This window comes from Epinephelus lanceolatus, chromosome 8, assembly GCF_041903045.1.
Source record: "Epinephelus lanceolatus isolate andai-2023 chromosome 8, ASM4190304v1, whole genome shotgun sequence".
Taxonomy (NCBI): Eukaryota; Metazoa; Chordata; class Actinopteri; order Perciformes; family Serranidae; genus Epinephelus; species Epinephelus lanceolatus.
Genome location: NC_135741.1, coordinates 17,454,270 through 17,481,125, shown reverse-complemented (window position 1 = coordinate 17,481,125; position 26,856 = coordinate 17,454,270). Strand labels below are relative to the sequence as shown.

Genomic DNA, 26,856 nt, shown 5'->3' with positions numbered 1-26,856 from the left:
CATCAGGTTTGAGGACACTGGGACCTAATTATCGTCGCGTTTGAGGACATTGGGACTTATCTCATTTGAGGACATTGGGACCTAATTATCGTCTCGTTTGAGGACATTGGGACTTATCTCATTTGAGGACATTTGGACTCAATTATCATCTCGTCTGAGGACATTGGGACTTAATTATTTTTGACAATGTTTAGTTTTTTTGTTCTTATCAGGTCCTACTGATCCCAAATAGCTAGGAGAAATTAAATATGCATACCAACAAAAGTTCAGGTCTCAGGAGGATAAAGGCTAATTCTTGCCTTGAGACTAATTTAGAGCACTGTTGGAAACTGGGTCAGGAGGACAAAGACACTTCATGTCAGGACATTCATTTTGAAAGAAAGGTCTAATTTTATTCAGTGAAGCAACATGAGACCACCATAGTTCAAATTTCTCACTTTTTTCATATGCAGTGTTCAGACACCACTGAGCACACTGCTGAGCAGTGTGTTATACCTGGCCACATGCTCAACACTAATGGGGGGCAGCATTTTGCCTCCAAGCCAACTACTGAATAACAGCAGGGCAAGAGCACACGAAATTCAACCAAACTGCTGAAACTCTTGACAGCCAGTCAAAATACCACTGCTGTTTTATGATCTTCATGTGTGGCAGTTTTACCAAGACCATAAACCACATGAAATCTATATATCAACCCCATTTGGAAATGTTTTCTGTACAGTTTGTTCTGTTGGTAGTTGCACTGTCTGTGTTTCATGTGTCTCTCGGCTTTTTGACAGTCTTGGGATTTGGGGTTTTGGACCTCAGAGTTTCTGGCTTTGGAGACATTTTATCTTGGACTGAGACAATGATTTAAGATCATGGACTTGAACATTAATGAAGAGTAAATCTGTAAGATAGCATAGCCTATCTTAGCTTTGGTTGTATACCAGCACAAAATGGCTGACACAACCACACCAGTATATCGGATTTTGGACCTCTGATTGTCCGATTGTTATGTGGAGGACATAAAAGAGTGCTGACGTTTATGCTGGGAGAGATCGCAGGTATCCATGGATGTTTCAAGAGCACTGGATACAGGGTTGGAGGCAGGACCCCGTTCACCCCTATGAAAGTTGCTCATTGGTACATGAAGCCAAAAAAGTTCCACTGCCATGTACAGAAATGCCCAGTTGATTGGTGCTGCTTCTGCACTGTGAGGCCCATAGAGCAAGTGCACCAGAGACCAAGACGGCTACTTCAGGTTTAGCGCTCAATAATATAATAACTTCAGTGGGGATGAAATGATTGAATTTGCAGCTCTTCTAGACTTTCTAAATGTTATCGGACTGAATGGATCTAATCCTGACGGTGAAATGACTCACTTTGTTGAGGTTGTGATGCTCAAAAAAATGTATTCACTGATTTACAGCCATCTCTTTCACCATGTAAGCAGTGATGGACTGGGACCAAAAAGAGGCCCTGGCATTTTTGACACACAGGCCCCACGGCGGCGCATCGACCAGCCAGGGGTGAAAAAATTCCACGTTATTTTACAAAAAAATATGCATTTTTACGTTATTTTAGATCATCAGTTCCTTATTTGTGAAAGAACAGGCGAGGTGTCTCATATCCCCCCTCCCACATATTACTAGGTACTATGATGGATGATTTTACACATACTAACATAAAAAACACTACCATTGGTGGAACGTTTCAGAGCGCCATAGAGACACAGACTGTTCCACAACTACCATAGAAACTCACACACTCACTCACTGCCTTGCAATCAACTCACTACAATCGCACTGGTACAGTAGACAACAATGCACAGCACACAAGATAATAAGGCAGCAGCAGAACCCCCATAAATTCAGGCACGTTCAAAGGCCAGACTAATAACCTCAGTTAATAATACTAGCTCTATGTCTACCAAAACACAAAAATCTGAAATCAAACTCCACACGACTTCATCCTAAAGATTTAGCCTACTTCCACCATTAACCATAGGCGCCCCCTCTTGGACTGAAGACAGCACAACCAAATTATAACAACAGAAACATAAATCTTACACCAACCACAATGCATATTACAATAGCTTCACCAAAACATGAAAAGAGCACTGCACAGCCACAGTGCACATTTCAATAGCTCTATCAAAAGCACTAGTCACAACAGAAACAAGAAGGACCCTATGTGTTATAAGCCATAATAAATGTTACAGCAGCCACAATGCATATTACAATAGCTTCACCAAAACATGACAAGAGCACTGCACAGCTAGAGTATAAAAATAAATATGTGTCTCTCAGTGTCTTCTTTTAAATCTCTTCTTAAGACTCACATTTATCATATGGTCTTTTCTTAATTGATGGTAATTAATTATTAACTGTTTTTAAATTATTTGATGTTTTATCGTTTTATGTACTAATTGTTTTTATTGTTAAGCATGTTGTAACTCCGTTTTGAAAGGTGCTATACAAATTAAGTTATTATTATTATGTCTTACCTTTAAGTAGTTAGCAGGCTGCGAAGGAGTTTGCTCTTCTCTGAGGCAGAGGCCGTAGGCCTACTGCTAGCTGCACTTGCTGCAGAGGTGCTCGGTCTGTCGCCACCGGGTAAACACTTTTTTGTAAATAAATCTGATATTTTAGCATACTTTTCACTCTCCGCGAGCATAGCTTTCCTTTTTTTCTCTCTTTTTCTCTGCTCCACCCTTCTCCACCTGTCTTTTCGTGCCTCGATCCATTTTCTTTTCTTGTTGTGATGTTGTCGTTGACGTTGAGTGCATTACCCATCATTCGTATGTATATTGTGGCCGATAAAAATGTTTTGGGCCGCCAAGAGAAGATTTATTTATTTTATTTATTTATTTTCATTTTTTTTTTTTGCCTGGCGGAGTTCTGGCATTTGCCCAAATGCCAGATGGCCAGTTCATCACTGCATGTAAGTCTCTGGGAAAACGTTTTTTTTTTGGGCCCAGTGATATCACATGACAGATGTAATTCCACTGTTTGGCCACTACAAAAATTGGCTTCAAAGCCGGGCACGCTTCTCCAGGGGACCTGCAGGTATCTTAAAAAGACAAAAACTAATTTTGGACTTGACTTTGTCTTCTCATGCTGGACTGAGGGCAAACTGGACGGTACAGTGACTCACTATTGCCTCTCAAGGTATAAGTGATGTTACAAGACAGGAAGGGCTGGGGCTAGCTGGTTAGCGTGCTCATTTCAATACATATCTGCAACCAATACATAGATATCTTTGATATGACATCAGAACTGTTACCTTTGCCCATTCTGTTGATAATGTTAGCTAAAAAATTTTCAATGCGTCCTCATCCCAAGTCTTCGCTATGCAACACTGGGACATCAACAAAAGCACATGGTTAGGTTTAGGCAATAAAAGCATGTGGTTAGGTTTAGAAAAAAAAAACATGGTTTGGCCCTCATATGGGAAGTGACCACCGGCCTCCCGGGTGAAAGTCCAGGGTTTGTTGGACCCATCTACCACCCTCCCACCTGCCCTATAGGGACTATCTTGAGCCTTATATTACATAGTTACCAGCAGTGTTTCAACCTGATGTCGTCCAGCTGTGTATCCCCACTTTAGCCCCACTGCCCTCATGGGGGAAGGCACAGGACTCCGAGGTGCAGGAGGGCCCGCTTGGGAAGAAGCCTGATCCCCTCAGTCATCACGGCCCTTAACAGCAGACCCCGTTGAGTGTAACAACTGTTTGTGTGTTGTAGTGTTGCTCTTGCTGAGTCTGTCTATTGTTGAGTTTTATTGTTGGGTTGTCGGGATGTCGTACTCGTCACTGTTGTTATGGTTGTTGTTATGTCAAACAAGTACACTGCTGTGAGAAAGAATTTCCCTTTGGGGACAATAAAAGTCAAATTCATTCAAATTCTTTCAATTTATCATATCACTGCACAGGTGCCATCCGGCCAACCGGTGGCATATAACACAGCAAAAGGTTCTGTCTAGCCATATTACCAACTGATGCTGCTCAGCGGCGTGTCATACCACTGCGAAAGGTGGCTTCAGGCATGAGGTGTCTGACGTCATCTCTTTTTGATGACTTTAGAATGAGAACAGGCTGAAATTATTGCCATATTTTACACATTGCACCTTTAAATAATGATTAGAGGGCACCTTTGCACAAGGAAAGACTCACCATTTTTAATACAAACACACAGATACAGAGTTTGAGGACGTCATATGTATCAGATCTCCCTCCTGTACATATGAGATTATGGTAATCTTATTAACATAACTGTATAGCAATCAATCCATATGTTAAAACCCGCTCTCAGGAGATGAGTAGTATATGGAGATGCATGTACAAATACTCAAAGTGCAGACATACAAATGTTAATAATCTAAATTACATGACATGTCTTGCAAAAACTTGACAGAAACATCAATTCCTCATTTTTCTCTGTTTGGTGTATGTCTTTAAATATGTAGGGTTTAATTACATATCTCCTTCTAGAATATTAGTGATAATCCATGTACCATAACATGATTATATCATCTTGAAGTGTCCCTGCTCCTCCTGTCACAGCCCTTCAGTGTCTCTCCTGCTGGCTCAGTAGTAATGTAATGGCATTAGGACAATCCTCTGAGCTGCACGGGTTATTTTAGGACTGTACAGTGCAGACAATCTAATGAGAGTGGCAAGAGAGTAAACAGTGATACAGAGTGGGATGGTTGCTGCTGAGACGAGAATTCTGTATAGTTAATGTTCTGCATCTGGGGCCAGTGGGGTCGGAGCTGCAGTCTCACCAGCATGTGTTGTGTTTGTGCAAGACAAAGAGACAATCAGACGTGGGATAAAGGCATGGGAGGCACTGAGCCAGGGTGCCGCATGAGGAAACAGTATCATCTTGGCTCGGGCTTGTTTGCTTCCCCCTCTACAAACCTTGGTTGGAGGGCAGGAGAGGCAAGGGAGCTAGAGTTTCATGCACGGCTCTGTTCCCAGCTCGTTGCCCTCACTGCTGCTGCACCACTGTGCCAGAAATGTCAGGTGCCTCCTCACCTGTCACATCCACATGACACCACTCACACGTTTACAGCCAAGTTTGTAGCTTATTGTCAGATATAATTAAAGGAGCAATAAAACGGATAGCAGTGCCACTACTACCCAGGTTTTTCTCCTCTCAGCAGTGTGTGCTGTGTGATGATGTCAATGCCAGTGCCGTCACATTTCCACTGGGCACTGTCTGAGCAGGCTGCTTTGTGTAAAGGTAGGCTGGATGAAGGCTGCTCAGTCTGAATCTGCGTGCCGGGGACTGCTGTTGCGTAACAGACGTGCCAGGCTGTAGGCTGGTAGGTAGGCAATCGTGTTTATCCGCTTGTGAGGAGGAGAAAAAAAAGCAGAGAGGGAGGGAGCGATGTGGAGAGAGATGGAGCGGTCGGAGGGGGCGTTCATCTGCTCACTAGCTCATGGCTAGAGAGCTGGCAGTGGTACAAGGCTGCTGAACCTCTCTGCATGTTGGTAGAGGACCGTTTTTCAGCTGAACCCAGCGGCTAGTAACCTGGACTAACGCTGCACGTTTCCTCTGGCTCACTCAGTATGTCCCAGTCTTCATATTGTGCCGCAGAGGCCGCCATCGGAGAGGAGAGACCTGCAGGTATGTTTCTCAGTAACGGGTGGGCTTGTGATAACAGTTGTGGAGTGGCTGCTATGCGGCGATACTTTGCGCAGTGATCCGCGTGTGACGTTGCCTCTACCTGTGCCGCGGTACCGGCCGTTGGCTCAGGTTTACGGGCTATTCACGGTAATTAAACAATAATTAAACCTTCACATGTCACCTGCACGGTGGTTTCTACTTTGTATACGTTGCTATCTGGAATAAGAACTTATATCCCCATTGGACAAAGCGACAGTTTGGGCGAATTTTGTCAGTTGAAGCCAACACTACGGCTTCCTGCCCTCAGGACGTTAACGTGCGCAGTAACGCCGTTACTGCTCTTCGTGACCAACAGTGAATAGCATAAATAACGTCAGCTTATGATTATTATACGCAAAAAAATGCGTCAAACTGCCCCTTTATCAAATTAAAGATCAATCAAACCCCAAAAATCTGACCATAGACCTTTACGATAGGAAGTTTACACGGACACGTTGTAGCTAACGTTTGTAAACGTTACTAACTAATTTGCTAACTTAGCTTAATTAAGATAGCATTAAACTACAGTTGACTGCTTTTTGATAGCATACTTATTAGCCACATATATCTTGTAGATAGTATAGTTGCTTATAAAGGCAAATAGCCTCTTTTAATGATTTATTTAATTGCATTTTACACAAAAAGTAGACCCTATTTTGTGTAACGACCCCATCACAAGATGATGCGTTTGTGTGACACGGAAAGCCCACATTCAACCAGCCAGCTTCTCGTGTTTCATTCATTTACATGGCAAACCTATCCAGGAAATTGCAAGGGCTTGGCTTTCCAGGAAGAGGAAATAACTTTGGGGGGAAAGCAGCAACAAGTGGGGTACTATTCCTCCATTTGGCCAGTGCTGGCAGGTGCGCAGCGTGTTGTGTCTGTGCGTGAGTGTTTACAGTGTTTTTACGAGGTGCTGTCCAACCCAAACACATAGGCAGTGCTGTGGCAGTTAGAGGGGTCTGGATTCACCTGTTCCTCATCAGGGTTTGAACGCATCCAGCGGAGGGAGGGAGAAGGCAATGCGCTTCTCATGGAGAGAGCGCCCAAAGTGCTACTGGATGTAACGCAGAGCCCTGCCAGACGACTCCAATTCAAAAGAAAATCAGCACACCCTGATCCACTGACAAGAGAAAAAAAGGACACTGTCCAATTGTAAAGCAGCTCAAGGAAGATTTACAGGCTGCTTTGATAGTGTGCGAGGGGGTTTGAAGGAGTAAAAGGGTGCAACGGGACAGAGGATGATCCATGACTGCATGCCTCAGTATTGAGTAGCCTATACATGGCTTACTGTTGGTGTATCGTGTAAAGAAATGATATTACTCACTTGTAATAGCATAGTGAAATCCTTCCAGATAGCAGCAGACATAACACACTTCTTTGAGCAGACGGTCCTGAACTCCCACAGTAGTGGAAAATAAAGCATAAATCAAACCAAACGTATATCACTGAAGCATAAACCCACCAGACATGATCGGCTCCAGAGCTCTTTCATGGTGCTGCATGTTTTTGGCTGCAGGTGCTCTGGAAAAGTAAAGTGGAGACTGCATTATTACATTTTTCTAAAGTTACAGGACATCTGTGCACACGATAGTGCTCTAATTTGTGTACACATACAGTCTGTCTGTAAATTCAGTGATTGCCACACAACACACCACTTAACACAGCAGTGGTTTTATTGCAACCAGCTGTAACAAAGTGAGAGTTTGGGGTTGAAGCGGGGCTGTGGTTGACTCCCCGTAACAGGCAAACTGTTTACGCCTGTAATCTATTTTCCTGACAGTGTTTTGTGGCTCGACGTGGTTAAGCAGCTGTTTCAATCAGTCACCAGACTGGCCGTATCTCAGGGTGTGTCTGTGGGAGTGTGTGGTGCTAATTTGAAGTTCTAAATACACTCAGTTCACGGGTATTTTACTAAATCTGTGTGGACAATGTAAGTTTGAGAAGGTAAACTTTCTTTCCGTGGTCGCCTATCATATGTCAATATTTGTAGCCTGTGTTTTACCCCCATTGAGTGCAGAGGGCTGTGTCTGTCAAGATGTGTGTGTGTGAGTGTGTGTGGTGGAGTCACAGTGCAGTTAAAGTGCCTCACCCTTTCAGGCTGACCTTCAGCCTTTGATCTGTGGCTCGCATGAAGGCGGAACATCAGTCAAAGATGTTGTGGGGCTCAGCACTTTTAAGCTGGACATCCACATCGACTGGGGATCAAAAGCATCCTCAATTGGTTCTGGAGCCTCCTCTCTTCCTATAGCATGACCCCGCTGTGTGGTCGGTTGCTCCAGAGGAGTCTCGACACCCCCCGAGGCAGTGGAGCACCACGAGAGAGGCATCTTTAACAGGCATTGGTTTGTGTTAAGAGCTAAATGGACAGCTTTAGTCTGAGGCAGAGGTCTGGAAGTTGGGTGACCGCCTGGAAAACTTCCTGGAGTGTCTATAATGCATGTGGAGAGCTCGTATATCTCCTCATATATAAATCAATGGCATTTAAACTAAAGAGCGTTCAATTATTTCATTATTTATTTAGCTATAATTGAAATAAGCAGGAGAATGTTATGGGAGCTGTTTGCAATCCATATGTTATTTCAACGTGTGGAATTTTTAACGGTCAGACCAGTGACCTCCCCCACTACCCGCATACCAACATAACCGCACATACTCCCTCTCCCGTTTCCCCCTCCTCACTATTTTGCTCTCTCTTTCTCACGTACACACAAATTCACATACATACACTGCCTCACAGTCTCACCTCTCTCCCTCGACATACCGCAGTACAAACAAGTTACACATCTGTAAGGCGAGTAATACCTAACTGCTCTGTTGGGCTGAGGAGCTGTTGCAGTGCAGAGGTCCACAGTGACACACAGCTCTCTGCTGGTTTACTCCAGTCACATTTTCCTTGTGTCCATCCTCACCATTCCTTTGTTTTTGTTTCATGATTTGTAACTTTTCTTATTGTCTGGCCAACATTATTGACTTTGAGTGTGAAATCATGCTCCTGAGAGTCACATTGATATTGGATACTATGAGTCAACTCAGGTTTTGGACACTTAGTAAAGACATGGCCTTGTGATCTCAAGTCATGGCGTGACACACTGTGCAAGCATGTGTCCACATTTTCACACGTATACTGATGGAGACGATGGTGGCAGTGTCAGTCAGTCGGTCCAACACTTTGGTCCAGACTGAAATATCTCAACAAGAATTGAATGGATTGGCATTAAATGTTGGATAGACATTCAGAGTCCCTAGAAGATGAATCCTACTGACTTTGCTGTCTTGGAATACTTTGTGTTTTTGACCTGCAAAGCTAATGACATTTCTATCGGCCTCAGCTGTAGGCTACTTTGTGTGCAGTGTTAATTCACGAATGTTAGCATGCTGACACTCAAACTAATGTGGTGAACATGGTAAACATGACTTGCTAAACATCAGCATGTTAGCATTGTCATAGTGGGCGTGTTAGCAAGCCAGTGTTAGCATTTAGCTCAACACACAGCCTTACAGAGATGGAGGCATGGGCGTAGACTTCTTTGGAAAAACCTTACAGAGAGCTTCTGCAGACTTGCAGAAAGTGTTTTCAGGGCTGGCAGAGAGCCGCAGAGACGCGCCATGCACCTCCTGAAAAAAATTCAGGTCCCAGCATGCATGGGGTAACTTACATGCTACGTTCAATCTGCTGCAGTACTGTATATGTCTGACAAGCGAGAGGTGCTCCCACCAGCCACAGAAGCATGAATTAGGCATTAGCTTTGTTACAATACGTGTGCTGATGCAATACCTGAGTCTCAGTAGCGAAAACAAAACAGTCTGTACCTTCCTTTGAGGAATATGAACCTGTTTTTCTCCAAAACCCTTGATTTCATTCGTTAAAAGAAGCCACAGTTCTCAAATGTTGCTGTCTAAACACTAACAGCTGTAAAAGATCTTTGACAAAATAAATTACAGTCCAATATTAGCAAAACTGTGATTTCAATAAGGAACTATTTGATGAAATAATAAGCAAATAAGATTACACATATGAGCAGACATTCAACGGTATCTTTCTTTAATCAAATACCTCAACATCAGTACTGCAGCAATTTTGTCGGGGTGACTATTGGGGCCTTAATACAATATTTGAACAATGGGATTTTTGATAGATAATCATCAGCAATGTGGATATAATGTCTAATAATGGCTACAACAGCTAGAACAGTCTTGTAAGTTCAAAAACGGACATCACTTTACTGTAACGCAGCCACAGAAAGACATCACTTACGAAATTACGATATCCAGAATTTAAGGTAATATCTAGTCTCATATCATGATATCAAAATAATATTGATACACTGCCCAGTCCTACTTGACAGTTTTCCATACCCTGTGCTAAGGGCACATTTCGGTCATTACCAAAAAAGGACTGAGGTTTGGTACCCAGCCCTGATGGAGACAAGTGTACACTAGACCAGAATTTGTTGAGAAGACACAGATCCCTCTGTCCACAAACAGACTTATGTTTTTTCCCTTGGAAATATTCCCTCAAATTAATGGAAATGTTGCACTGCCAGGCTGAAATCTGGCAGAGACGAGAGAGAAGAAAGCAGGAGATTCTCCAAATCGTCTCTCCCTCTGCCTTATTCCTTATGTAAAGTATGGACATTAGCTGATCATATTAATACATCAGTGTAGACATGACATCAGTGCTGCAACGATTAACTGATTAGTAGCAGCTGCTGTTGTACTACTGACTCATGTGATTGTATAACCAGCAGGTCTATACTGTGGGCAAGGAGTTTATAGTAATCTTCAGATTGCTGCTTGCTGCTGTACTGTTGGATATTATGTGTGGGCATTTCCTGCTCTGGATAAGGAACGTATTGTGCGAGACAGAGTGACGACATCTACACAATATGCACAACCCAGTGCAAATGAAATACAGAGTGATGTGTCCCTCAGCCCTGAGGGGCTGAAAAGTGATAAAAATACTCTGTGCACCAATCTGCACCAATCCCCCCTCGGACAGTCACAAAGAGACGTGCTTGTCTTGTTTGAGCTGTATTTTGCTCACTGTTGAAGAGGATGTGCCATGGCGGGTTGAGAGCGTGCAGGTTTGTATTTAAGCCAAACACCAAACCAGCTGATTACACTGATCTGGTCTTTGTAGTGTTACTTTAGAAATTAAATCCAACAACACACATGGTTGGCTGTATCTGGCCTGTAATTCTGCCTGCTTAGAGGAGCTGCCAATCAGCCTAAATTTACTCCATTTGCATTACTTCAGTGGAAACTTGTAGTCAAATTGTCTAAATCCAGTCAAGAAAAACATGTGTGTAGATGAGATTAATGCTGACAGTGTTTCAAATACAGCAACATAATGTGCCTCTTCTCGCTAAAGCTTATTTGGCCACGTTTCTTGAGTCTCATTAATCTCTGCTACCTTCCTACATACACATAGGATGACGCATGCTGTATTAGGTTGGATCAAGATAGCTGTATGTTTACTAAAAGCATTTCTCAATAGTCAGGTTGTTTATCTCCGGCTGCCAGAGACTGCGCACCTGCCAGTTAACCTCGGAGGAAAGGTGAAGCAGGCTCGGTTTCTCCGCATGCCTTCCTGGACAGGCTGCCATATCTGCGCTCGGACCATAACAAACCTGTTAGTCCCGAAACATAGTTTCCTCGTGACTCTTCCTCCCCTCCCCTGCTTATTAGTTTCTGTCAGTTTTAATCAGCTGGTTATCTCTAAATTTACCACCCTCACCGCGTTCTCTCAGTCTTAATTTTGTCACAGATCCCCTCAAATCTCGCCCCCTCCCTTCGCCGTACCCTTCGCTGTCAGCTTCATTACCATCAGCATGCCTCCTCCATCTTCTCCGGCCCTTCTATCCTTGTCTTTCCCCTCCTGCCTATCCGTTCTGGGAGCATTTTTCTTATCTCCGCATTCTTACATCCACCTTATCGTCCGATCATCAGAGCCCTCACCTAGAAGCATGCTGGAGGACTGTGTTGAAACAACTCCAGTTAGATGCGGGACAAAGGGAAACGAAAGAGAAGGGGAAAACAGGGATTAATCAGAGGTGGGATTGGCCAACAGCCCACTAGACTGAGAGCAGAGGAGATTGAGACAGGAAGGAAAATAAACATTGAGGCTACTGTGAGTGGGTGGACATTGAGATATACTACCACACTTACATTACTGTACTCATGGCCAGGTTTTCTCTACCAGATGCTCCTGTGTAACACTAGCAACACTTAGTAAGCAGGGAGACAAAACACTAATTAATACAAGACAAGCCGAGATGTATTGCACCTCAGTTTTCTCATGTACCTGCAATATGCTCTGTGAGCTCCTGCTTGGTGCACACACCTACTTAAACACTGCTTTTTCCATACTCTCACACATATTACTCACGTTACACGAGCACGTAATGCACATGCCCACTGTGGTGTGCAGCTGCAGTCATTTCTCAGAGATGTTGCAGCTGTGCATGGAGCCTAGGTGAGTCATACAGCAGCAGAATGGATTACCCCATAGGCACCGATTTCTATTTTCTGTACTTTTCCTCCTAATGTTTCAACAGAAGTTTCAGTATGATCCTCACTGCTCTCCAAGGTTATCCCCCGCTGTGAGTCATCGGCAGAGACTGGTGTGAACAAACAAGGTTTATGTAAGTCAGAGGCTCAGATAGTAAAAGAAAAAGGGGTGTTTTTTGATAAGAAGTGCATGTCGAGGCGATGCGACTGGCAGCTGTTTAGCTAGATGAGTCGTAGGATTGTGTAATCCTCGAGGGCCCCGGGGTCTCTCCGTGTCACTGGGCTCTCTGAGCTTCACCACACTCGGTGCTACAGCTGTCAGCTCCTGGCATCTATGACTCAAACAGAACTAGCAGAAAAGAGGAGTAGAGTCCTGCTGCTTGGAATAAAAAACACTGAAGACTTTGGAGGAGGAAGAAACTGATATTCATCCAAAGAACATTATATGGCAGAGATAGGGAGGAAAAGTAGTTAATGTGTCCATCTGCCACTGAATGAAACCATCTGTGACTCTTTTTTTTTTTCTTTTTGGCTTGATCATTTTGATGGTGCAACTTATTGCACGTTATATAACTTAGAAGCTGAACTCTTGGCTTTGTTTGTGTCGGTGTGCGTCAGCATATGTGCCCCATGTATTCTGAAACCATACACCTCACCACGGCCTGTGTGTCTGCCGGTGTCATGCTGCTAGACCTTCAGGGAGTTTCACTGACCTGCCCTCTGAATTAGCAGAGCAAAGCCACAACATGCACTCCTCAAATAAGACCAATTTTTACTGATTTACACAATTTCATGAGTCAAATTAGCTTTGGATCACCACTACAATACAAGAAATCTGAAAAAGCGGACATAGGTTTTTAACCCTTGTGTTATTACAGGCTGTGTTCTTTATATATCAAAAACATGAAGTGTCCCATTTAGCCATGAGCGCCTTTAAAAAAAGTGGGTTTAAGACATACTGTGTTCGAGATGGAGTCATCCATTTTATGGTTGATCATTTTTTATTTATGCATCTGTATGTTGTAGTAAAGGGATTCCTGTTTATAGAATTACCAAGTTGGGAGCTAAACATTTGGATGATTCAGTTGATTGTTCCAGAATGCACATGGTAATAAGACTCATCCTAATTGTTACAAACCCAAAGTGCTTTTTGTGTTTGCGTAGTTTGTTTTATTTCATGAACTGGACTAGCCTGGGTGATACGGAGAAAATCAAATATCGCAATATTTTTGATTGTATACCTATTGTAGGGTTGATTATTGGTTGCTTGCTTGATATTGAGACAGAATTGGCAATTCACTTGAAGAGATTTCCATGGAGGAGGCCACTAAACCACTAAAGACCATTCTCGGAACCCATCGGCTGTATTTGGCGTCAGGCTTCCGGCAGACGGCAATATAGCCTCTGGGGGCAGACCCCCGATTTTTTGGCATTCCGGTTTGAGGAGGCAAATTTCCGTTTCCGACTTCCGTTTATATATAAGCAAATATGCTGAACCATTGCGATGGATTCAGAGTTTGCAGCGACGGCAATTATGTTCCGCCTTGTTAGTTCACCGCACGGACCATTTAACCTGGCAACAACTGCAGCCAGCTCAAACGTGATTGATCAATATCACGCAGACTACAAATAACCTAGCATCGGAAACCAGGGCTCTTCCGCTCTTCTTCTGGAGGCAAGATCTCCGGGGTTTGCCTACAGACTCTACATTCACTGAATGTAGAGTCTGTATATAGAGACTAACTAAAGACTAACATATCTCCATGAATCTAACATCGTTTTAAATCCACACTGATGCATAGCCATGCCAACATACTACTTTTATTGGGGCTTCTAAAGTGGAGCAGAGGGAAATAAAAACAATCCCTGATGTTGGGCGATATTGAGAAGACATGATGATTTAGAGCAGCCTATATAGCAGTGTCTATCTTGTCTATAGCCGTCGCCAATGTTGTCAATAACCCTGAGTGGTTCTGGTACAGCCCTTGACAACACTTGACAGTGACGCTGGTTGGCTAACCGTTAGTCCCCCTGTGGTGCTTATTGGTCGTTTTTTATTTTAACTGCAAAGCTATTATTTCAGACTTGTTAGAGTGGGTGGATTCAAATGTCTGATCAATGATCATCAGTAGGGGTGACCTTTAGCTCACCTGGTCAAGCATACACCCCATGTAGGCTGAGTCCTTGGCAGCAGTCTAGGTTTAAATCTGACCTACAGCCTTAAAAAAAAGACTAAGTGGGTAAAGGTAAATATTAGAACATCTAGAACAGTCACTTTAGTATAATGCAGCTTTTAATCCCAGCAAAAGACATCACATATGACATAAGAGTATCCAAAATATAAGAGGATATCTATGCTCATCTCACAATATCAATATCATATCAATATATTGCCTAGTCCTAATAATGACCTGTTTTTTTTCTGCAGCAGCACAGTGAAAGGATGGTGTGACACAAAGACAGACAGACAGAGGGACCAGTCACCGCTCACCACTCAGAGGCAGACCATGGCTCCGGAGTCTGTCCTTCTCCTGGGCTTCCTCCTCTCCTTCCACCTTCCTTCAGATGCCCAGACCATCATTGGCTCCTCCTCCTCCTTCTCTCCTCTGGACCTGCCTATTAATTCTTCACCTCAGCCAACCAAGCAGACTGCTAGATTCTGGCCTTCTTTGCCTCCCAGAGGGCGCAGCGATGTGCCTATCAGAGCCACAGTCCGGGATAGACTGACAACTACGAATGCGATGCAACAGGGGCAAAGAGTGCCCCGTCCTACTGCACAGTCCACTCCTAGTTTTATATCTGCCCTTTCCACGCATAACCTCAGCAGTGGGCCACTTTTAATCCAACCAACTGCCTCCAGGCCCAGGACTGATATGGCTAGTTTGGCATTCAGCAGGGCTTTTGCAAAAGGAGATGCGACTACAAAAGGCTCCACTCCACCTCTGCCCACTTTACCCTCCGTTGCTGTCGCTGAGTCTGCGGGTGATACGCCAGTGACAGCAGGAAATCCAGAGGAGGGATCAGTCAAAGAAGCAGAGGATGATGATTTGCAGGGATCAGGTAGTAGTCAGACAGTGATGCCTGTGGAGGAGGAATCATCTGTTCCTCAGGCAACACTTGGTGATGAAATGGCACAGTATCAGCCACAGGCACAGACGGCGATATCTAAAGTTTCTGGTGTAAGTACGCCGCCGCCGGACAGTAAGACTGTGAAACCTCAGCTGTTTCTGCTTACAACGGCCGGTAAAGTCACTACGACACCACAGACTGAGACAAGGGCCACGCTGTCCCCTGAAGTAACACAGGCGACACCTCGAACTGTAGTATTAACAGGTGAGAAATCAAATATATTAGACAAATTTTTCACGACAGTACGCTGTTGTTGAGGTCAAAATCTTTACACCATGTCACAAATAGGGCTGCAGCTTTATTGTTGATTAATCTGTGAGTCATTTTTCTCTTAATTGATTAGTTGTATGGTCTATAAAATGTCAGAAAATGGTAAAAAATGTTTCCCAAAGCCCAAGATGACATCCTCAAATGTTGTGTTTTGTCCACAACCCAAAGATATTCAGTTTACTGTCAGAGAGGGTTAAAGAAACCAGAAGATATTCACATTTAAGAAGCTGTAATCAGAGAATTTTTACTTGTTTTTCTGAAAAAGTTACCCAAACCGATAAATCGATTATCACATTAGTTGACTATTAATTTAATGTTTGCAACTACAGTCACAACTGTGTCTTTTCCAACATTTGTTAGGGAACCTCACAGAGAACACTCCTTCCACTGTCAGAGATACTCCAAAGCAGGACTCTGTGACATTACCCCCACCCACGACGACCACCACCGGCTCTGTCGATAAACAGCCACAGACTGCAGGACAACCAGCAAACGCCACGACACAGCAAGTAACAACCACATCTACAACTACACGTTCTGCTACAAAGGAGGCCGTGAGAATATCCTCCAGACCAACAAATGAACCCAACAGAACAGCACAACTGGGAAGAAAAACAGCCAGCACAACTGTTCAGTCATCAAGGACTGGTAAGAAATAAGGGTCTTGTGCTCTGTAGTTGACTTGTTTTAAAATGTCCTTTAGTCTTTGATAATTTAAAATGGAATTATTTGTGCAGCTGGAACTTTTTTTACTGGAAGAATCTGGAAAAGACTTCAAAGGAGGGGAAAAAGCAGAGACACTTTTCCATGGAAAGTGGGGTGGTAGTTGTGTGGGGTAGACGGGGCGAGGGGACAAAGTATGAGCAGGAGGTGAGAGGGAGGGTTGAAGAGGGGGCGGGAGGAATCGCAGCCATGCAGAGAGATAGACAAGAGGAAAGTAGGGTCTGAGAGAGGCAGAAGGGAATACAGATGAGAGAGTAGATGGGGTGGGTGAGAGTGTGATGGAGGAAAGGTACAGGCGTAGAAGTGCAGGGAGTGGGGATGGTAATGAAAACCAGATGCACAGAGAAAGGGATGAAGGGAGGGGAGCTGAGAAAAACGTAGATGGAAAAGGAAAAAGCATGTCACATGGAGCGTGTGAGCCAGTCTCTTAGATACCATCAGAACAACGTATTAATGACTTTTAAACACACAGGCTCCAATGAGCAAATTTAAAGTCTACAAGAAGGTTCCTTGGCTGGTCAATGAAAGTATCAGCATGTACTGTGTGTGTATATCTGTCCACATTTGTGTCTGGGTCATAAACATATGATTTTGTTTCCTACGAGATGGAACAGGATATTTATTTTTTAGCTCATTGCAACCTGTGGACATATAAAGCAGTGTAAGGAGTGTGTGTTCAAGAGAAAACTCAAGGGTAGGGGTAAGTGTATCCAGCTGTGAAATGTGATCGGCACATCTGGAAAGTGTCTGGATCTTGCTCCTGTAAGAAGAAAAAAAACAGAGGGTTTGAGGGAAGGAAGTAAAACATACCTTTATATAAATAAAGAAGTGTGTCTGTGATCTGTACGCTGTGCTTGCCTATATGGGCCTGAGAATGTGTGTGTGATAGGAGGGGATGGAGCGAGGGAGGGAGCCAGGAAGTGAAACACATGTTGGAGTGAGTCATTAGTCAGTGTGTCAGCTTTATGGGTGTCTTCTACACGGTGAGGACGGGCTTAACGTCCTCCAAGTGGCTGATGATTTGAGTGCTTTACCACTGATCAGGCTGTTCCACCGTCCATCAAGTTTAAATGTTAAATTAGAAATGATTCTAGAAACATGACCTTTAGCTACAGCTGTGTCTTAGTTCCTAATCAGTCACATACTATGTGTTTGCTTCCTATCACATTTTTATATGGGCGGCACGGTGGTGCAGTGGTCAGCATTGTTGCCTCACAGCAAGAGGGTTTCTGGTTTGAACCCAGGGTGGGGGAGCCTCTCTGTGCGGATCTTGCATGCTCTTCTCGTGTCACTGTGGGTTTTCTCCAGGTACTCCAGCTTCCTCCCACAGTCCAAAGACATACAGGTTAACTTGTGACTCTAAATTTCCCGTAGGTGTGATTGTGAGTGTGAATGGTTGTCTGTCTCTATGTTTCAGCCCTGTGATAGTCTGGTGACCTGTCCAGGGTGTACCCCACCTCTCGCCCAGTGTCAGCTGGGATAGGCTCCAGCCCCCCAGCAACCCCCAACAGGATGTAGTATCACATAATAGACATGGTCTGTATATAACAAGAAAATTATATTAGTCTACATTGATCCTCATTCCACATTTTTATTATAGTCCCATACTTACATTTTATATACATAAAATATACATACTTATATTTTCCAGTGGAGTACATTAATCAACATCACTAATGAAAGCATAACTTGTGCAACTTAGCTCTAGAGTCCTAAAACTTTGCATTTGATAGGTCTGCCATTTGATCAATGCAAATGTGCTTTCTACACATTTAAAATCAATAAAACATATTTTATTGTCTAACTTACGCAGCTCTTTCCTTTATGTCCAGAGGCCCATGGTCTGCCTGGTACACATTCAGTGCATTCTGAAGGGAGTAGGGGTTCAGGCACACAGGTTCAAGGCCTGGATGAAGGGTCATGCACCTCGGCTCCTCGGGCTGAGTGTGTTATGTACTTACTGCATTCAGTTCTTTGCAGCAAACATTCTGCTCCTCCGTGGGCATCATAATGCATTCTTCACAGGTGCACCTGTGTAAGGACAATATCATTCACAATGTGACTAAACTGAATTTTAATAGATGTGAATTCTGTGTTATGAACAATCATACAGTTATCTGAGCAGATTACAGGATAGTCTGATACTAAGGTTGTGTGTTGCCATAACAGTAAGCAATCCTCATAAAAAGTTAAAAGACCTGCAGATATGTGTAGGCCTGGTTAAATTAAACTAATAATACATGAGCTAAATTTTTACTTTAGTCTAATATTGATTATGGTGGGGCCTCATATTCATTAACATGCCAAAAATATTACATGATGCCTGCTAGATTGATGCTTGGCTGTAGAGGCTAGGCTAGGCTAAGCTAAGCACAGTGTGCTAAAGCTTAATTAAGCTATCATTGGGTTATAATTGCTATTTATAATTGGGAGAAATAAAATTACCACTCTGTTGCAGACTGAGAGGACCGAGGTCCACTCTCATGGGGGTTAGTGTCCTCTGGCTCAGAGCTGCATTCTGGCTCTGGTGGCTCAAACATGTAGGGCTGCGGTTGGAGAAGAAAGTTCGGAGATGCATCCATTTTCTTGGTAGCGGTGGTGACTTTGATTGACAGGTGACACTTGGTAGGGGGCGGGGTTTTCGTGCATTCGGCGGACACGCCCACAGCGTTTGGGAGCAGACAGAGGCTGATTTACACAACTTTGAAGCCTAATTTCATATATTTGCCGATTTTTTTAATCGTTCAAATTTGACAGGGTAGCTTACAACACCTTTTTCTGTGGTATGTCAAACTCAGATGACATATTTATTCTCACTTTACACGGACTTTAATAACTGGTTAGAATTCAGTGGTCAAAGGCCAAAGGTCAAGGTTACTGTGATCTCGCATCCATCTCATTCTTGAGAACACAATGGGTGTTTCTCAAAGTCAGGGATCCTTCCTTGGTAGGACTCATCCTTCCAAGGAAGGATCCTCCAGAGGCAAGGCAAGAGACCTTCCTAGCATTCAGTGAACACACATTGGAACAGGCTAACAAGTGGTGTATGTCATTAGCAGTATTTTCAAAGTCACATGATTTTATACCCGCTGAGGATACAGACATGCACCTTGGAATTTCTCTGAAAGAAGGACCCAGTCCTTGGTGAAATTCGGAAGGATCCTTGACTTTGGAACAATCCTTTGGCGGGGTTTGATGACTTGGCATCCTTGAAACTTGACCATTTGAGGATCCTTCCTTGACTTTGAGGAACACCAATATCTCAAGAAAGCCATGATGGACTCGTCAAATTTGACGCATGTGTACAAAAGTCTGAGAAATGTGAATAGTCTCACAGCAATTTGACCCCAGCGTGGTGATAATAATAGTAACAGTAATAATACATTTTATTTATAGAGCACTTTTCATGGTACACTTTACAATAGTTAAAAACGATCATTAAAAAGACTACAGTAAAATACACACAACATCATTCACACATTAGAAGCTGTTTTGAAAAGATGTGTTTTGAGTAGTGATTTGAACCGGGAGAGATCAGTGCAGTCTCGAATGTGTTCAGGTAAAGAGTTCCAGAGGGAGGGGGCGGCTCTGTGGCCCCAGGTCTGGTGCTTGGTCCTCAGTGGTGGAGTCAGGAGGTTGGCATCAGAGGACCGGAGGCTTCGGGAAGGAGTGTGAGGTAGGAGGGGGCCTGGTTATGGAGGGCTTTGTATGTGAGAAGAAGGACTTTGAATTGCATGTGTTGTAGGACAGGATGCCAGTGGAGGCTCTGCAGGACAGCAGTGATGTGATCGCAGGAGCTGGAATGGGTGAGCAGACAGGCAGCAGAGTTCTGAATGTATTGGAGTTTATTCAGGAGACTGCTATTACAGTAGTCAATTCTGGATGTGATATATTAAAGGAGGGTAGGATAGGGAACCCTCTGTGGAGTCTGTACCCTGGTGGTGTTGAGATGAAGAAGCTGCTGAGGATCTGGATGTGAAGAGCAGAGGGCTTTTGATGAGCTCCTCCTGGGATTTGGATACAATGATCTGAGGTGAATGGGGTGGAGGTGGGTGTGACAATTCCGCTTAAAGACAGCTGACAGCAGCAAAGAGAACAGTTTTAAAGTTTGACAGCGGCAACGTGATTGGCTGATAGAGATCACGGCAAAATTTGATCAGTCAACTGGAAGAGCAAACACCCATAATCAGCTGGTTAGAGGAAGCAGGGTGTGAGACAGAGATAGAGTTGTGAATGAATGAAGCATAACGAAAGTCTTCCTGATTGAATTTACGCTGAGCTTTATTAGATTTTGGTGGTCAAAGGTCACAATGACCTCACATCCGTCTTCTTCTCGGGAATGCTTTGAGGGAATTACTTCAAATATGGCACAAATGTCCGCTTGGACTAAACGACAATCTGATTAGATTATGGTGCAGGTTCTTGGCCCTAACTTATAGAAGAACTCATGTGCTAATTATGGTAACATTTCTCACAAATGTCTAATAGGATAAAATGCTGAACATGTAGTCCCAGAGGTCACCTTCACTGTGACATCATAATGTTCGCCAAGAATACTTTTCTGACCATTACTCAGTGCCATTTAATCAGGAACAGAGGGGGAGACATTTGGTCAGATACTGAATTGATGACACTAATCTTCTATAAATCTTCTATGCTGCCAGAAGCAGCAACATTTTAGAACTTGTAGCTTCTTTGCAGCAACATCCATATTTGAAGCATTGTCTACTGTCATGGCTACATATGAGTCTGGACACATAAACCGTAACTGCAACTTGACTGTTTGGTGGAGGTGGTAATTCCAGTTTTTGTTTTTTTTTTAATGCTGCGTGTTATCTTTACATCTGAGTAGTTCACAAAGCGCTCAGTGACGAATGACTCAATGATTATAATGCTGTTGGGTGTTTCCAGGGTTTCGCAGGAGGATAAGGTGGAGTGTCTTGAACAAACAGAAGTATGTGTGCGCATGAGAAAATGAGAGAGAGACACAGGGAGATAATGAAATGCCACATTGTCAAGGTGTTGTCTTGTTCCACGAGGTAGTTATGCTTTGTATAACACTGCAAATTAAACAGAGTTTTTGTGGCTGCTTTGTGACACTGTTTGGTGTTACATAATAAAGATGTTCTTGTTAATTACATAATCTAATCTAATTAAGTCACACAATTACTATTCAGTTATCCCGAGGAGTTTTACTCAGCATAATGTCTTATGAATTTATGAATATATAATGTGGGTGACATGGTAGCATAGTGTTCAACTCATATGGAGATTTGTAGTATAGCTATTACATGACCTTCCCTACATTTTTTATTTTTAATGATGAGACTTTTGCTTTGTCACACCGAAATCTGTGACCCAGTACCAGACTGGCTTGCTAACTGGTAAGGGTTAGGGTTTAGGGGCTGGGTCACGGATTCTGACAGGTCACAGAAATCGGTGTACACACACATACAGATTCTCGTCACTCTGCATGCTGGTATTAGCTGATGTATCGTTCCTTGTTTTTGGATTACATCTGCAGTTGTGCGTGCCTTATTGAGTACATAGTGTGTAATGTGTACGTTTCTGTTCACACACAGGGGCATTGTCTGTGGTTTAGGCCTGTTATTTCCATACTTAACCATGTTTTGGGATCCAGTGTTACAGCTGATGGGTAGCAGCACACTAACCTGATACTTGCAGAGAGGAGAGAGAAAGGGAAGTGATGCAAATTTAATAAGATTTCAAAAATAGACGTCACTGAGACTGTGCAAGTTGGCTAATTTTATTAGACCTTGTCTTTATGTTTGTATTATAGACAGACCTGGGACAATGTGTCCATGCAGAAAAGATTAAGTTACAATGACGAGCTGAGATAGTCCTAGCTCTTGACTTTGATGGTGAGCTACACCCCTCTAGTGGCTCTGAAGAGTATTTCATGTGTTTCATACTAATGCTCTGCTTTTCAGATAAATGGCATTTAGAAAATATTTTGCTTTTAACATTTGTTTCTCATATATTAAAATAACTAAAACCCCAAACTCTGTTTCTCTTTTGTAGGGACTTCTTCCTTTCTTGCCACTGGTGTCGTACCTGTTACCCGAGCAAGGCTAAGCCCCACATATCAGGCTGGTATTGGTCAGAGGAACCGCTCCATTCTCCTAGGACACCCTCACCAAGCTCCCCACTCTACTTCAAATCCAGCCCCCACTCCCAGCGACAGCTCCACGCCCAATGGCACACTTCTGTACTGGGGAGACCTGAGCCGGACGTTGGCTTTTGCCTGGGAGCTGCATGTCTATGGGTCAGCGAGCCTCTTCCTCCTCCTGTTTGCTGGAGCTGCTCTCGGCCTCACCCTGTCCCCTGGAGCAAACTGTCCTCATCGGGGAGCTCTCGCACTCGCCAACGCTCTGTTGTTTCTGGCTGGAGGCCTTAGGGCGTCTCTGTTTTTAATAGACCCCTATGGTACAAGGAAGTTCCTCCCTCGCTCTGCAGTTACGGCCCTCTACAACTTGCCTCTACACCTGCTGGTGTGGACACAGGCTGCCCTGGCACTGCTGGCATTGCGGGTGGCAGGAGTCAGTGTGTTACCTCCCACTTTGGAGCGTCCTCCTCTGGTGGCTGTCCTGGCTGTGTTGCAGTGTACCCTGCTGCTGGCGGCGGATCTGCTCTCCCCAGCCCTGTCCCCTGTGGTGCCCGCCACCCTGCAGGTCCTGTCCCTGTGCTGGGGCCTGGCACTCTGTCTGGGCTTCCTCTGCTATGTGTTTCCACGTATACGCTGCCCCTCCATTCCCCACCCTGGAGTCCCTGAAGAGGCCAGGAGGAAGGCTTGGACAGGCAGCAGGAGGATGGGGGTGATTCTGGGGAGAGTGCTGGCCGTGTGTGCAGTTCTGGGGGCACTTTGCTGTGGGCTGCATGTTCATGCTACCTTATGGCTCTATGGACTGCTGGGGAACTGGACGCGCTTCAACTGGGGATGGTGGCTTGTGCATTTCTGGGCCCGGCTGCTGGAGCTGGCCTGGGGGTTCTCCCTCCTACTCCTGGGCTCCTGGGTGTTCTGGAGGCCTCAAGGTTGCCGTGGACGGGAAGAGGGTGGACCAGATGGCAGAGCAGCAGGAGACCTGCCGTCCCCTGGCCAATCTACAGGCTCCCCTCAAAGACATACCTGCTGGTCCAAGATAGTCCAAAGCCTGAGGGGGAAGCCCTGTAGAAAGTCTGACAGTAATGGGGTGGGAGGAGGAGGAGGAGGAGGAGGACCGGGGGAGGTGCCTAACAATTGGGCTGGCCAGGAGCGTCCTGGAGCTGACATCAGCAAGAGTCTGATCAGGAACCAGAACCACGAGCAGGCCAATGCCCAGCCACGTTGCGTCAAAGACAGCAACAGGGGACGCAACCATAGGGGGCACTCTGCAGAGCGAGGCATATCTGACAGCTCCACAGGCTCCCTGCTGAGACTGCAGGCACTGGGCCGGCCTCCGCAGCGCTCAGTGAGTGGCAGTCTGGATCAGGAAAGGGACACTTCCCTGTCTCTTTATGAGTTCGATCTGCGGCCCCCATCTCCCATCGACCTGACCCGCAGCATAGATGAGGCTTTGCACAGGGAACACCTGCTCGTAGGAGGGAGCTTGTTTCATCCTTTGAACCCACCCTCACAGTCCCCCTCACCGGGATCAGGGGTCAGCCAGGGGCCCTGGCTCCGCAGGAACAGTGACCCTCAGCTGATTTCTGAGAGCAGCGATGCCCCGACAGAATCTTCCATGCCACTGGGGGGCAGCGTTCTCAGCAGCGTGCCCAGCAGGCAGGTGACTGCTCCGCCCACACCCTCCCACCAGGGTCACAGGTGGGCTGGGAACACAGTAGGAAGCGTCCCCTCATCAGTGTCCTGCCCTGTGTCACTTCGTCCCTCCAGAACGTCAACGGGGCATCTGGGGGATGATGGAGTGGACGACACGCGGCCGTTCATCACACCGGACTCAGAGCAGGTGCGGGGGAGGGCTGGGAGGCCAGTGGGGTCACGGAGTTACCTGGAGGTCAGCCGACATGACGATTCTGCCAGCGTCAGCAGTGAAATTATTGATCTATGAACCAAACCTTGGACATGAGGACCAATTACAGCACATCAAACACACCCATTTAACAAATACTGTTCCTGACCAAGACTCGAGCAAAATTTGGGACAATTCGGTCACTGAACTGCCAAAAAATGATTTATTTTTAGAAGATGGAAACTATTTAAAAGCGTCTCTTGGTGATGACCTTAAAGGATATCACCTAGCTGCCTTTTATTTTGTTAAAGGGTTTAACAACTTTGTTTGTGGAACAGATACAGTATACCTTTTACTCTGGGAGTAAAACTGGGAGATAAAGCACAGATAAACAACACAGCACACTCATGAGTCTTTCCATCTCGATCTCACACATTTATCTCCCTCTTTTTCTTGTCCTTTTTTTCTCTCAATCATTTACACCTGCATAACACTGGTATATATAAGTACACTGGGACCATACATACATTTCAACATGTCCTAATAAAGGCTCTTCAGCAGGATGGTGACTTATTTGGGTGGTGACTAAACTAGCACTGCTAAGAGTTTCAGTAAGTTTAGAAAGGTAAATGTCAAATGTGACTCCGAGCGTCTGTAGGTCCCCTTTTTATTGTTTCTGTGAAAAAAAATGCCTGCATATCAACAATCGTGAATTTCATTGCTTTATCTGAGTTTATTCGCTGTCTTCCATATTTCAGTTTGCTTTGTGATGTAAAGATGTGCCATACATAACCTTGGTTGGTTCCGTGCTATTTTTATGGTTCTATAAACCCATTATTTGGGTTAACTCTCTATAGCGTCTTACCAGTATCATAGTGACTCAGCTACAGATTACTACTCCTAAGCTCCTAACGTGCTGCTGCTGCTATCGTCCAGTCTGCCTTGTATGTTAATGTGAAGCTGGTTGCATAAAGAGGCGGGCAGTAAACAACGTCCAGAGACATGCAGACGCATGCTTACATGTGAAACTATCGCTGAGGCTTTTAGCTGTAGCCGAACATCAAAATGAGATTCAAGCGTTCACCTGTGACGATAATGCATTTCATCATGTTATTTTGCCGTAGGACAAAGCTTTTGCGATCGATAATTATGTACGATTAAAGCCTCTGACTGCATTCTTACAGGATTTGACCAATAATATGAAGCAATCGTAATCCTATCAGTTGCATTGAATCAAATCAGTCTGTTTGATATATTAACTAGTTAAACGCTACACAGCTTCGCAGGGCTGCACCACATGAGACTGGCTTGGCATGAACATCAGATCTCTCATAATAGACCTAACTCAGTAACAGAGCACTTAAACTGTAAGTCTGAGCACTAGACTGAAGTATTTTACTACTCAAGAGGAAAATATCTTTCAAATATGTGATGTGTAAGCAACAGTGTAAATAGTTATTTTTGATGTTCATGAATAAAGGTGTATTTGAAACATAGTTGTTGTTACTGTGAAAGACAATCTAAAGTGGTCCTGCTAATGTGTCTGGGCTGTGCAAACAGTTGTGCTATATCGCATCAGTGTGGCCGGTTCAGGACATGCTGTAACAGTTAATATTTGACTGCAGAGAGTGTGTCAAGGACTTTAGGACTTTCTGTGCTGTACTCAGGATTACGATGATGCAGGTTTTGCAAAGTGAATAACAAATGGCAACAGTCTGCAGGAGTTTGAATTCTTCTTTATTTTCTGTCATTAAATGATGACTAAGATATGGTAAAAAGAAAAAAAGACAAAACACCTAATATGGAAACATTTAGCCTAGTTTAATAACTAACTTGAATCTGGTGATCCTGAAAATAGCCCAGTGGTTTCCCTTCTTAGTCTTACATTTGAAAAGTTTTGTTCCACCATGAGATATCCAGTATTTCATCTTTCAAAATGATCACTGGAATCAAATCATTTTGGAATGAAACTTGCTTCATGCCTCTGTTCCTGATGAGAGTCGGTCCATGACTTGTTTTCCGGTTACCTCAGGGTGACTTGCAGTACCTCCCAGTGATGTGACATGCTTGACTTGTTTAGTATTTACAGTACAATGGCCTTGTGTTGTTATCTACATTCCAATGAACCCCTGAGATGTCATTGTATCAGTACTTGCTGTTACCTCTTTTGCTTTATGACCAGGGTGCCACGTCCAGCACCCACAGTCTCGTCCCCTCCACAAAGCAGTACGTGCCATTGAAAATACAATGTGCCCCCTTCAGTCTGTAGTCACAGTGCAAAAGTAAAGTGTTAGATTCATTTGGTTATTTTGCTCATTGAACTTTGGTTCATGTATTTCTTGCTGCATTTCATGTCTGGATTCAAATAAAAATGAGAAAACATTATTTCTGTTTATTGTTTATTATATGTACAGTACAGGCCAAAAGTTTGGACACACCTTCTCATTCAATGCGTTTTCTTTATTTTCATGACTATTTACATTGTAGATTCTCACTGAAGGCATCAAAACTATGAATGAACACATGTGGAGTTATGTACTTAACAAAAAAAGGTGAAATAACTGAAACATGTTTTATATTCTAGTTTCTTCAAAATAGCC

The 26,856-nt window shown here is 44.1% G+C and overlaps 1 protein-coding gene across 3 annotated transcripts in view; it reads left to right on the top strand.

Moving 5' to 3' along the window:
* LOC117258205 (uncharacterized) overlaps positions 1–26,641 on the top strand; it is a 32,978-nt gene extending 6,337 nt beyond the window's left edge. The window contains exons 1-4 of one of the 3 annotated variants that reach the window (XM_033628839.2): positions 5,355–5,615; positions 14,596–15,500; positions 15,927–16,214; positions 22,332–26,641. In XM_033628839.2, the coding sequence (XP_033484730.2) occupies positions 14,675–15,500; positions 15,927–16,214; positions 22,332–24,355 (3,138 nt within the window). In that variant the 5' untranslated portion in view covers positions 5,355–5,615; positions 14,596–14,674 and the 3' untranslated portion in view covers positions 24,356–26,641. Of the gene's footprint in view, positions 1–5,354; positions 5,616–14,595; positions 15,501–15,926; positions 16,215–22,331 lie in introns of those variants that run through there. The other 2 variants (XM_033628840.2, XM_033628838.2) reach the window with 2 other exon arrangements.
* Positions 26,642–26,856: the final 215 nt, after the last annotated feature.